The sequence below is a fragment of the Montipora capricornis genome, chromosome 7 (genome assembly GCF_036669925.1).
Source record: "Montipora capricornis isolate CH-2021 chromosome 7, ASM3666992v2, whole genome shotgun sequence".
Taxonomy (NCBI): domain Eukaryota; kingdom Metazoa; phylum Cnidaria; class Anthozoa; order Scleractinia; family Acroporidae; genus Montipora; species Montipora capricornis.
The window spans coordinates 24,993,749-25,006,724 of NC_090889.1; the positions used below are offsets into that span (position 1 = coordinate 24,993,749).

A 12,976-nucleotide genomic window follows, 5' to 3' on the forward strand; every position below is an offset into this window, starting at 1 on the left:
GTGTCTCCCGCATTTTTAACCCAATCATCTCTAATGGAGAAATGATACTTTGTCATATTAAGGTGGTAATGACAAAACAAGGGAAAACAGCTCACTTCCGGTTACCGTCCGCGTCTCAAAAACGCGCGTGCTTAAGCTTCCTATTGGCGCGAGGTCGCTGCAGTACGGACAAAGCGCGGTGAGATCTGCACAAAAACGAAGGAGGGACAATTTTCCCGGGAGAGAAAAAAAAAACGGAAACGGGCCGTTTCCATAGTAATAGTACGAAGTGTAAAATCCCGACCCAACACCAGCCAATAAGAGTGCTCCATTTAACCTGAGAATTGCTAGCCATATAATAAAATTACATATGCCAGAGTAACCACCCTCTTCCACTCAAATCTAGGTCTATTTTACAGCAAGTAGTCCAAGAATCCATTTGTCTGTGGTTCGTACACAAATGCTGCAGAAGGAAGCACCGCATCCGCCTTCCATAACTGTTCTTTGCTGGAGATGCTACTGATCCGGATTGGTAGGGGTTTGCAAAGAGTGCCCTGTTCAATGGCGAAAAGACAGCGCGCGAAATGGTGAGGTGCATGAACGGAAGTTGCCCGGTATTTTGGCCAAAAGAATACTTTTTTCAGGAAGTATACATCAATCCTAGCTGATAAAAAGAAACTTTGCTGAGATGGCTGTGTAGTAGGAGTTCTAAATAAAGGAAGTAGCTCATTTTGAAAGTGTTCTTAAGTTTCTTTATGGTTACCAAATGGCTCAGAATGCTACATCCCGGGAAAAACATTTTTTTAGACTTAAATTTGCTCTTCAGTAATTTAAAGAAATCGGGCTGGTCTTTGCTATTTTCTGCAGAAGGGAATTAGACTGCAAAGCAGTCGGTTTTCGAATTCTCGCTCGCTTTGCGCCCGTAGCGTCTGTCCCCAGTCCCACTCTTCGTTTTCACCCTCGTTCCAGACGTTTCGCTTGAAAAGACGCATTCGTCCAACGCAATCGTACGGCTGTTTTGCAGTTTATTTATTTATTTATAGGCTTCGCCATTCGGCCGGGTAAATCTTACAGAGCGACAGCTCCAATAAAAAATCCCAGCAGTCTAGAAGGGAATAGGAAACTGATAATCTGGAGAAAGAGAAAATGAAAAATGAAAAATTCCAGTGGGTATTCATGGTCTGTTAATGCACAGACCCTAGTCATATTATCCTACCAAGCCTCGTTTTAAATCAAAAGATTTTGTGTTTGTTTTGCGCTAACGAGGCTAACTGGAATAACTACAATAAGGACTGATTGATTTCATGCAACGTTTTCCGAATTCCTAAAGTAACTAGCAATCGTACAGTTACGGCACACTGATTTTAGAGAAAGAAATTGTGTTTATGTCGGCATTTGACATACGTCAGAACTTGACGATCTTGACGCAATCTTAAGGTTTTTTTCTCACTAATTTCGTATTATAAAAAGTGGCTCTGTTTACAAATTGAAGACAATTAACAAAAATAAAAGTTTGACCTTCTTGATCCTACTCTCGAACTGAACTGTCATAGGTTCTCTATTTTCCTGCCATGTTTCTCCTCTTTGGATGAAGACAAAGCATAAATTTTTCATATGTCCATTTATTGTTTGAAAGCGTCTTATTTTCAGCGAGTAAGCACAGACAGATGTCTCCATGGCAAACGTTACTTGGAGGCAAATGAGATGTCTTGGATGATTGGCCAATCTGTAAATAACAATACCCTCTGTTTGCAGTTCACATCCGACTGGTTGAAAAGTGGTCGTGCACACTTCACTTACATGAAGAAATCATCACAGCGTTGTAATGAATTTCGACAAATTTGTTTTCAACAACACTCGTGATCGTCCAAGTGTAGCGGCTTAATATCCGGTCTGAAATATGGCGTGGAAAAGAAATACAGTCTTGAGGATGGCGCTGAGAAACAATTGAGTACACCCACGAGAACTGGGAAACGTTTTAATCAGTAAGGTGTTTGCTTGTCTGTTTGTTTGTTTGTCTGTATTGCTATTGCGTGCAAGAGATTTTTTTTGTGACACCGCATTAGCGAAAGAAGTTCTTAACATGAGCTTGACTACTTGATTAAAGGCAAGTTCAACTCAGTGTTACTGCATGTGTCTTAGTGGATACATGTGGCTCCAATGATTCTCATTTTTGTCACGAGAAGGACTCAGCTCTAATCGATTTGGATCAAGACTTACTGACCCAACCGTAATATATAAGAATCGTTTAACGTATCTTGTTAAGCTGGACTCCACACCGACTAAAAAAGGCATGCATGATTGTTACCACGTAGTCTAAAGGGTCCCTTTACAATGCACAGACGGCCCTAAATATTTGGAAGAAGCATAGCCCTGTTAGATCCAGCTTGTAGAACACTGTTGCAGATCGCAAGGTGCATTGTTGAAAACTGATGACTTAGATCGAGTAATAGAGTCACATTGTAGAAAGTTTCCTTCGTTTTTTTTAAAAATATTTATGAGTTTGATAACTCGGCCTTGTGGATTTATGCCGATAATAGCGAATGTAAGGTCGTTGTCAAGTACAACTGACATTTGGCGGCGTGTTCTCGAGTACAACATTGTCCGCCGCTTCAAACTTAACGTCGATCTTTTTATTTTCTTATATAATCTGTCTCATGGAATTATCTTTAATTTGGGTAGCCCATGGAACAAAGGTGACTTTAAATACCCAATTATGTGAAAGTCTAAAAGAGGAAATTTATTCAGGAACTTGATTTCAGAGGACAGATTGCTTATTTTGATAGATCTTGCGTGAATATAAATGCAGATAAATGTCATGCATCGAGGAGTGTATCGTGGAGAACAAAAGGAAAAACACGTAACGAGCGTAAAACTGATATCGATAGCATTTTAGTATAGAGGAGACTGGGGACAAGTGTGATACAGCATGCAGTTGCTCTGAAGTGTCTGCCCATTTATGTTAGTGAGACGAAACAGAACTTCTACCAAACTCATGCAGATCGAATTATTGCTGTTTTAAAAAACTTTCAGTTATGGATAAATTTTCAATTTAATTTTTTTTCTAACTTTCTTTAATTTTCATTTTCTACAGAATGATAATGGAAACGTTCGCCGACAACGTTGAAAATACGAGAGGACGCGGAACAAGTCTGAGTTCTGTAGCGAGAATGAGCACCTCTGATAGCGAATTTTCTTTTCCTTTCGAAGCACATTTTGCCAATTTAGTCCATGGTTATCGCACAAGGGAAAACAGAGTATTTTCGACAAGTGCTCGCCCTGAAAGAGGTTTTGAGAGTCTGGACCATGATATTGAAGAAATAGAAAAGGAATTGAAGCAAATCAAGAACAACAAACTCCAGAAATGTAAACCAGACGAACGAGACTTAATTAAGTCACTAACAACCCTGCACGTAGCAGCAGCGTTAGGGAACGAGTTTGCTATAAGGCGACTTGTCAACGAAAGTGACTATGACGTCAACGCTTTTTCAGCTGGTCAGCGCACACCCTTAATGATGGCATGCTCGTCTAATCAAAACGGCGCCATTCGTTTGCTAGTTTGTCTTGGTGCAGATGTGAATGCCTGCAGTGAACAGGGGTTGACACCGTTGGTTTTAGCTGCAATAAATGACAATAAGGATGCGATTAATTTTTTGGTCAAACGAGGGGCTAAGGTTGAGATGAGAAGTTTAATGGGGCAGACAGCTCTCCATTTTGCTGCATCTCATGGCTGTGCTGTCTCCGTTAAAGTGCTCATTCAACAAGGAACTGACCCAGACATAAGGACAAAGGATGGGTGTTCGCCTTTGCATTTAGCGGTTCTCAATGGACATTCGAACTCAATTGAAACATTGGTGGAGAGTGGTTGTGATTTGGGAGCAAAGGACCAATATAGTTATAGCTCTATACATTATGCAGTGTTCTCCAAAAAGTCTCATATCGTAAGGATGCTTCTAGAGAACGACGCGGACGTCAATGCAAAAGACGAGCGAGAAATGACTCCATTGCATTTGGCTGCTCTGACGAATTGCGTTGACGCAGGATATGAGCTTATTAAGCAGGGTGCTAAAGTGAATACCCAAGCTAAAGATGCTATTACGCCTCTCATGATCGCTGCTTATCACAATAACAGAGATGCTGTGGATTTGCTGACGAGCTGTGGTGCTAAGATCAATGCGAGGCACAAAACTGGGAAGACGGCTCTCCATTTTGCTTCCCTAAAGGGAAATCTTGTGTGCACCAATTTTCTTGTGGAGAAAGGAGCCGATGTCAATGCCACTGACCACAACGGCAACACAGCAATGCATCGTTGTTGTCAGTATGGACAACATGGCACTTTAAAGGTGCTGCTCCGTGGAAAGGGTAAGGTGAAGTGCGAGAATAGTAAAGGATTGACACCACTTATGATCGCCTCTTGTTATGGTTATGAGAAGTGTTGCAAGTATCTCATAAAATGCGGTGCAAATCTTAATGCGCGCCATAGGACTAACGGTAACACTAGTCTTTCCCTCTCATCTGAAAAAGGACACCTGAAAGTAGTCCAGCTACTAATTGAAAGTGGCAGTAACGTGTCCATCAAAGACAAGTGGGGCCTGACGGCTCTGCACCGAGCTTCAAAGAATGGACACAGGGAAACTGTCCAATGTTTATTATCCAATGATAGCGACCCCAATTGGAAGGACCATTGGGAATACACACCTTTACACAGGGCAGCGGAAAATGGCCATGTCGAAACAGTGTCTTATCTTATCGATCGTGGCTCAAAAGTTGCAGCGGAAGACAAATGGATGTTCACACCACTTCATCGGTGCGTGAGCAACGGCCACACCAGGACAACTCGAGTTTTGCTGCTAAATGACAGTGACGTACGCGCTAAAGATCTTTGGGGATACACAGCACTGCACAGAGCTGCAGAGAAGGGACATACCGATGCCGCCAAACTTCTGATTAGGAGTGGGAGCAGTGTACATGCAATTGATCACCAAGGCTTCCTTCCTTTGCACCGGGCGTCACAAAATGGACATGTTGAGACAGCAAGGCTTTTGCTTCTTGAAGGAAGTGAAATTAACGCTAAGACGCATGTACTGGTTTTTTCATCCTCGGGTTTTAGAACTTCTTCTGCTCCACCGGGATTTGGTCATGAAGATCCTTCAAAAGAAGGATTCAGCTTTAACGGGCACACCCCACTAAATTTGGCATCGGAAAATGGACACAAAGAAATGGTGGAACTCCTTTTAAAAGAAGGCGCTGACCTTCATGCTCTTGATCACTGGGACTATTCTGCATTGCATAGAGCATCTGAGAATGGGCATACATCCGTTGTAAATGTTTTGCTTCATCAAGGCAGTGATATTCATCGCCATGACAAATGGGGAAACACTTGTTTGCACAGGTCATCTCAAAATGGACACACAAGCACAGTAGAAGTTCTGTTACGAAATGGTGCGAATTCTCATGCAGTGAACCAATCAAGATTAACCCCTCTACATTGCGCTGCCAAATATGGTCATCAAAAGACAGTTCAAGTCTTAGTTGTGAACGGCGGAAGCAATGTTCATGCCAAAGACAATTGGGGATATACCCCTCTACACCGCGCTGCTCAAAATGGCCATACTCAAGTCGTGCAGAACCTCATTCGACAAGGATGCAAAGTGAAAGAGTTGACAAATGAGAAATCAAGTCCACTAACCCTCGCTGCTTACGGCGGGTTTCATGAAACCTGTCGCGTCTTAATCGAAAACGGTTGTACAGTAAATGATTCTATGGTCAAAGGGCACACGGCGTTGCATCTTGCGGCACAAAATGGACACACGGACACCTGCGTGCTGATAGCAACACATGGTGGCGACGTCCATGCGAAAGACTACTTAGGGTTAACACCATTGCACCGGGCAGCACACAACAACCACAAAGAGACAATACAGGCTTTATTAACACACGGAAGTGACGTCACTGCAGAGGATAGGTTTGAATTTACGGCTTTGCATCGTGCTGCCCAAAGAGGTCACAGAGAGTCGATGGAAATTCTTAGGGAACACACAATTGTTCACATGAGAAGACATACCACAGCAGGTCTATCTTTGGATGAATATGTTCACCTTGGGCAAGCAGATTCCACGGTTTCCGAAGAAACAGAGGATGAAAATATGGAAACCAGTCGACGCATCAGGCGACAAAGATTTCAAACGAGGTAGCGAAATTCAACATGCCATTTGCATGACGTTGTTTCACAACCAAAACCCGTCTCCCAGGGTTCTCCAGGGTTTTACTATAAGGGAGGAAAAAATGCAGATGGCTTGGGTCCGAGGTTGGAATGCGTTGTCAAAGTGCTTTCATGGTCAGATTTATCTACTTTCCTGGGGATAAATGAAAAGAAAAGTGGTAACGTTTGCCTTACAATAGAAGCTCAAATGGATAAATGATTTTTTCGAACATATGAAGCCCTATATATTTAACTGCGGAATAGAGTGAAAAAAAGCCAGTAATTGTGCAATTTGCTTTACCTTTGCATTGTCACCCTTATTGATTGGCTTTAAAAATATCGTGCCTCTTTTCATCCAATCAGAGGGTCTTGTTTTCCCGCGCTTTGCCCCGGCTGCATGAAATCCCTCTGCGTTCTGATTGACCTTCTGATTGGTTATGTTTTCCCGCAAAGAACGGGCCATAAACCAACGGTAAAAACAGATGATCCATAATTTTAAAGTACAGACCGAGAAAAAGAGGTTAGTAAGATATTTGTTATATTTCTAAGGTAATCAGGCACACGGGAAAGGAAGCTAGTTGAGGTCAAGCGGAAGGTTCAACTGCCAGAAAGATTGCTGCTTCAAAATCCGAAGAACTATATCTAATTAATCTTCTTGGCTTTTGGAATAGTTTCTAGCATGATTCCGACACATTTACAGAAAAAAGTAGCTAGAGAATGTTTTCCCAAATAATACTTCAAATGAATACGGCCTACTAATTTAGCCAATTACAGCGCGCGTACTATCAGAGAGATACAATAAAAATCAATATAACTGAAATCTTAATTTATCAAAAAATTAAGCAGCTATAAATTAAATAAGAAAAAAAATATATTGACAATATTATATGGCAGCTTTATCCAAAATGGTAAAACACACACCATGACAATGTAAAAAGCATGCTAATTTAAAGAAGTAGCGCTGCAAAACTGACTAAATCATACTTTGCTTGAAGTTTGAAATAAAATTGTTAAGTTGTTGTTGTTGTTTAGCGTAATCTTTATCGGACAAATAGCTGCCATTTGTCGCCTTCAGACAAAGGAACATCACGTGAATCATCACAAGCCAAGACTGACGGATTCAAATTAACATAATATTTCCCTTCCCAGATAATAGGATCGTTATAAACCCGATAGGAATTACGATTTCTATAATATCCCCACTTGTCGCATTCAATGCTTGATCCATCGTTACCCCACATCTTACAATTGGAAGCCAGTATCGAATTATCGTCAGGAAGAGTTTCAAAGGACCCACAAGCTTGTGGCTGTGTACCAGAATCTTCTATCAGATATTTAACAACGGTTTGTCCAGCGATGTTGGATTTCGTCATGATGTGAAAGATCCTTCCAGTGGAGTTCTTAAAACAAAAGTATCGCAGCTGTGTGAACTTGATAAGTCTCTTTAATTGGCGTAATGCGGAAACATCGACTCGTACAATTCCACTCGTGTAGCTCTGAATCATCTTGAAGTCTTTCGTTTGACTCATTGATGTGGGAAACATGGAATTTCTCACCACACTTTGTGCGATTAACGTCCATCCTCCTAAAGTGAAAATCATTACATAACTATAAAAATTTTCTTTGCTTGTTCTAAAACTGTTGGAGTCTGGAGAAACTGGGACATTGTGTGATTACTTGAGTAGACGTATTTACCGACCACAGATGCAAGGAAATCGAGAGACAATGCTGTGCGCGTGCCACTTATAACTGAAATGAAGGCTTAACCTGACTGTTAAATATATGATGCTATTTTTCAAAAGGCCTATTCTTAAAAGACGCGTGGTGACGTTAATGTCATTCATCAAAAACATAAAACAAATAGCGGCTACAAACATAATGATAAAGCGCATTTTACTTTTGACTCGACTTTTGACTACAACATACATCTTTAGAAGTGACGGTAGAGCAAATTCAAATATGATATATGTTACATTAAGAAGACTGGTAACTAGAGAGAATAAGATAAAAATAGTAAGATAAATAGATAGCAGTGAACTCTCGTTACCAGTCTTCTTAATTTTATATATGTCATAACCGTCACTTTTGAAGATGTATGTTGTAGCATACGAAACGTCAAGTCAAAAGTAAAATGCGCTTTATCATTATGTTTGTAGCTGCTGTTTGTTTTATGTTTTTGATTAAGTTGAAATGGCCAAAGAGCAAGAATATTTAACAATTATTCCATGAGCGCGCGTTGGATATGAGATGGTAAATAGCCAACGAGGCGCGTAGCGCCGAGTTGGCTATAACCACTCTCATATCCAACAAGCGCGAATGGAATAATTGTTTTATTAAATTCCTTTAAACTCCAAAAGTTTAGAAAGTACGAAATACGAGCGAGAAAAGCGAGCAAATCCGAGGGAAATCAAAAAAACTTGATGAGAACCGATGCGTGTCGTGTAACACCTTGTGGTCAGACAGACGCAGGCTCGTCACAAAAACATTTCTTACCTTTTCGCGTACTTCTAAACGTCGGAATTTAACCCAGCTGTCCAGAAAATTTTTTTTTTTTGCTTTCTTCAGAGAGAAATTTCGCTTTCCGGCGAAAAAACTTTTAGCTTGGCAACACTTAGATCAATCATTTACCATATAAGGTCAAACCAAGGTATATGAGCTGATAACCGAGATTGAGTGAACCAATCAGAGCACGAGAATTGCATTATCCCAGGTTGAGAATTTAATAATTAATGCTATTCTCTCTCATTGTGCGTGTGCTAAATATATTGTCCTTTCAACATTTATTCTAAATTTAGTATAAATACAAAGGTGATTATACAAAATCGCGCGCTCTCATTGGCTCGCTATCTCGGATTATCAGCCGATAATCCCCTCGACGGACAAAATGGCTGCCAGTGGTCGTTTTGCCACTGTAAGTGAAGATGATTTCGAGTTGAAATGTTTTTTATTCTCTTTTTTGAAATAATCACCTGTATATTTATACCAAAACAATTATTCGCCTCAGGCTCAGTGATTATCGGTGAATATTCACCTCGACTTCGTCTCGGTGGATATTCACCAATAATAACTTCGCCTTCGGCGAATAATTGTTAAATATAACGTACTAAGGAGCATTTGCAATGTAACAAAAGCGTCTTTATTTTGACGTCACGACTGCTGTGCCTCACGTTTCGTTGAGTGGACGTCACAAAGTGAGCCCTTACCCCTGGGGGTGACTTCGCTTATAAAGGGGTGGGGTTTTGAATGAAACCCCTAAAGTAGACCGATCTGGGCGGAGCCCAGGCTTTTTTGACCCCGAAAAGAGACCATATTTACAACGTATTAAATATATGTTTTTATATTTTTTCGCTCGTAACCCTGAAGGAGACCTTCACGGCTACATATGATAGCGTTTTTCCCAGAACACCCTAAATGAGACCAAAATCCAAAATTTACACCCCTAAGCGAGACGACGAGCACCCCTACCCTTTTCATATGGGAGTCCCCCCCCCTCCAGGGGTCCTTAACCCAAGCCCCTACAAGGCCCCTTAAGATTAATAATAATCACTTTGTTTACCCTCGGATTTCAGAGTATCTAGTAGCTAATATCTCTGAGCATTGAACACATACAATTGTTAAGAATCTGACGGGAGGCAAACCAGTTGGCTATTTTACAAATGCGGCAGGAAATTGAACCAGGGACTACCTGAAACAAACTTAGTGAGAGGTCAGAACGCGGTCTTGAACCCGGGATCTCCGGATCTCAAGGCACGGGCCCTAACCACTCGGCCACACAGCCACCTTAACGTCGGCAATGTGAAACTTTGTGTATTCTATATGGAGAGTTTTGGTCTGAAATGACAAGCGCATGATGTTTGTTCTGAACGTGTGATTGGTATACATGTATTTCTTTCCCGACCACATTCCAAGTTTATTAGGGAGTTTAAGATCTATGACGCGACGGCAACGAAAACGTCACAAATTTTGCATATTTAATGAGCAAAAACAATAGCTTTGCACGCTGTGCACGTGCATTTTTCATTTTTGTGCATTTCTTTCACGTTTTCGGCAAATTTGCGACGTGAAATGACCAATTCTCAAGTTTTACGGAGAACATGAACGAAAGGCAGCGAATTTGAATTTTCTGTCGTAGATTCAATACCGCACCTCCTAATTCAGTTCCTGGGGAGTTACACTAGTTTTTAGAAGTTAGACAAGCCGACATAACGACGAAAAAGATTAATAAACCTGAACTTGCAATTTTAAATGACGTTTTCGTTACCGTCGCGTCGCAGATCTTAAAGTCCCTATTTAAACAGTGAGCACACAACTGCTAAATTTGGATTTTTTTTGCATTTTGACCACCACTCCTCTCATTTCAGCAGGTGATTTGCTCAGAAAAGCATAAACTTTCGTTGAAGTCACAGTTTTAAATGATTACGCCCTTAGTTTTGATTCACAACAAGGTAATTATACCTCCATCCGTTTTCATATCGCAAAACACAGTAAAGGGGTCGTTAGATATGTCAGGATCTATCCAGTATTCACCACTGGCTGCATCCTCGTAGGAGTCTTTTATATCTTTGCATGACAAACCAGGAAGCTTTCTTACAACGCCCAGAGGAGCTGAAAAGAAACAAATGAAGATAAGGTTAAGAATAAATGCGATATTGGTTAACATATCGGTAACAATATCGATGTCCGTATTGATATCAATAATAAGTAAATATCATTGTCGATACCAATACACTTATCAATCCCAATCCCAATACCGATAGCAATACCACTCGCAGTTTAATGCCAATACTAATACCATAACAATAGCAATAGTATTAAAAATGCAAATACTAATATCGATACCAACCAATACCAATACCGATACCAGTAGCAATAGCAATAACCATACTAATGCAAATACCAATACCAATACCGCTACAAATACAGATGAGTAGCAAGGCCAATGAAGATACCAATCATAATTCTACTGTTGATTGACAACTTAATAACCTGGGTCACAAATTACTCCTTAATTTTGGAGCTAAATTCAGCGTTAATTTATAATTTCACTTGTGAAATTACAATGTTGCATGGTAACTTTTCTTTCAGTGTCAAAATGGCGTTTAATGAACTTAATTTGTCACTCATGATAACCACTTGCGTTTTCTCTAAAATCAAATAATGTCCCGAGCCTTTTCGCCTAAAGGCTCGGGAAATTATTTAATTTTGGACAAAACGCAAGTGAAATTATTCACGGCCCTAATTTCACTGGTCACCATTTGATTTCCCATACTTATCAGCTGCACATCAAAAGGCCGGATTATTACACCAGTGCTGCCTTTGAGCTCTCACCTCTGAATGGATTATCTAAGTAGACATATCCCGCACTGGAGACGAACTCTTGCAGTTTTCCTTTTTTGGTTCGATTGTTCATATCACACTGGAATGTTTCCAACATGTAATTTATACTGTGGCACTCTGGTGAAATTCTCAGCTTGCACGTTTGAAAACAGCTCAAAATGTTAGGTTTTGACTGCGTGCTGATGACATGCCCGTTCAATCTGTAACCCTCAATTGAATCTGTTTTTTTGCATCCTTGAAAGTCACAGCTGACACACTTGTAAGAAATTAGGAAAAGACGAAGAAAACCAATCGTTCGTGACTGTGAGGGTATCCTTTTTATTGGACCCTAATTGTTTTGAAAAAAGACAAAAGACGATTTGATTGTAAAAAGTGGTATCCGTAAGCCCTTCGCGAATTTCCTCAGTTTTAGGGGAAGGTACAATCCCCTTGCAAATAAAACAAACTAAATTTTAAGCGAGAATAAAAATTTTTCGGAAACATCTGAAACAGACCTCAAAGTAATTAAAGATTTCTGGAGACAATATGGTAAAAATTGAGACCAAAGTATAACAGTTAAGCGTGAAATCATTTGTATACCACCTGTGCCATTTCATCTGGCTACTTTAGAGAGATAGTTCCATCTGGATTTGCGATTTGTCACTCTTCAAGTTGAAAATCGTCTTCGCGTCTATGTCTTAGCTCGACTTAAAAACAAGATAATATCCGGAAGATGCAAATTTGTCGTAGTTTTCTTTATTAGTTTATTTTTCTTGTTTAAAAGTTGTCACATTGCTCTCGCCGTATAGGCAATTAGTTGCACTCAGCAAATATTGTTTAGCATCTCAGAGAGATAACTTCACTCGTGAACCGCCATGTTTACAACAACTTTTTAGGCGTCCCAGTCTGTATGAAACCATCTCTCACCTTTGTCTCGAGAAGACCAGACACGCGCGGTTTTTACCTCACGAATTTATGCCTGTAGAATCTGTTCAACTGAAATTTCAATTCCTTGTAAAAACCAGCATCTTAATTTTTTTTGGTGAGCTAGGTATCGGAGAGCCAGAACATTTACGCAGGCGAGGACGGAATGTTTGCACAAGAGAGAAAAACGCAGTACCTCCAGACCCGGCGCTGGAGCGTCGTACCAAACGAGTCTTCCCGGGATTTCGGCCCGTGCGATCGCTTTTGGACGCAGTTGGCTCTTCGCTGCTTTCTGCTACCGACCTTGCCTCCCGGTACGGCATTGAGGGAGAGATATGTCGGCCCCTAAACCATATGTGACAAATCCCACGCCTACTCACAGCTCCAAACCGCCCTTGTCAGTTTAACGTAAGAATTCGATGCCTTATATATTCAAGGCAAAAGTCATTTCTCTTTCATATGGTAAGCACTGAAGTCGCAGATTACAAAGTGTGCGCATGCGCCCTGCTAAAGGTAACACACAAACATGCATGCATGTTTCAGAATAACTACAAG

General features: G+C 40.6%; 2 protein-coding genes across 2 annotated transcripts; one reads left to right on the forward strand and one right to left on the reverse strand.

The window, feature by feature from the left end:
• Positions 1 to 1,632: 1,632 nt before the first annotated feature.
• LOC138056554 (serine/threonine-protein phosphatase 6 regulatory ankyrin repeat subunit B-like) lies at positions 1,633 to 6,183 on the forward strand. Its single transcript, XM_068902366.1, has 2 exons — positions 1,633 to 1,964; positions 3,074 to 6,183. The coding sequence occupies exon 2, from the start codon at positions 3,075 to 3,077 to the stop codon at positions 6,171 to 6,173; it is 3,099 nt and encodes a 1,032-aa protein (XP_068758467.1). The 5' UTR covers positions 1,633 to 1,964; position 3,074; the 3' UTR covers positions 6,174 to 6,183.
• Positions 6,184 to 6,214: 31 nt separating this feature from the next.
• On the reverse strand, positions 6,215 to 12,186 carry LOC138056555 (uncharacterized). The gene is made up of 4 exons (XM_068902367.1): positions 12,101 to 12,186; positions 11,510 to 11,846; positions 10,637 to 10,786; positions 6,215 to 7,766 (listed from the first exon to the last, which is right to left on the reverse strand). Exons 1-4 carry the CDS (start codon positions 12,107 to 12,109, stop codon positions 7,222 to 7,224), a joined length of 1,041 nt encoding a protein of 346 aa, XP_068758468.1. The 5' UTR covers positions 12,110 to 12,186; the 3' UTR covers positions 6,215 to 7,221.
• Positions 12,187 to 12,976: the final 790 nt, after the last annotated feature.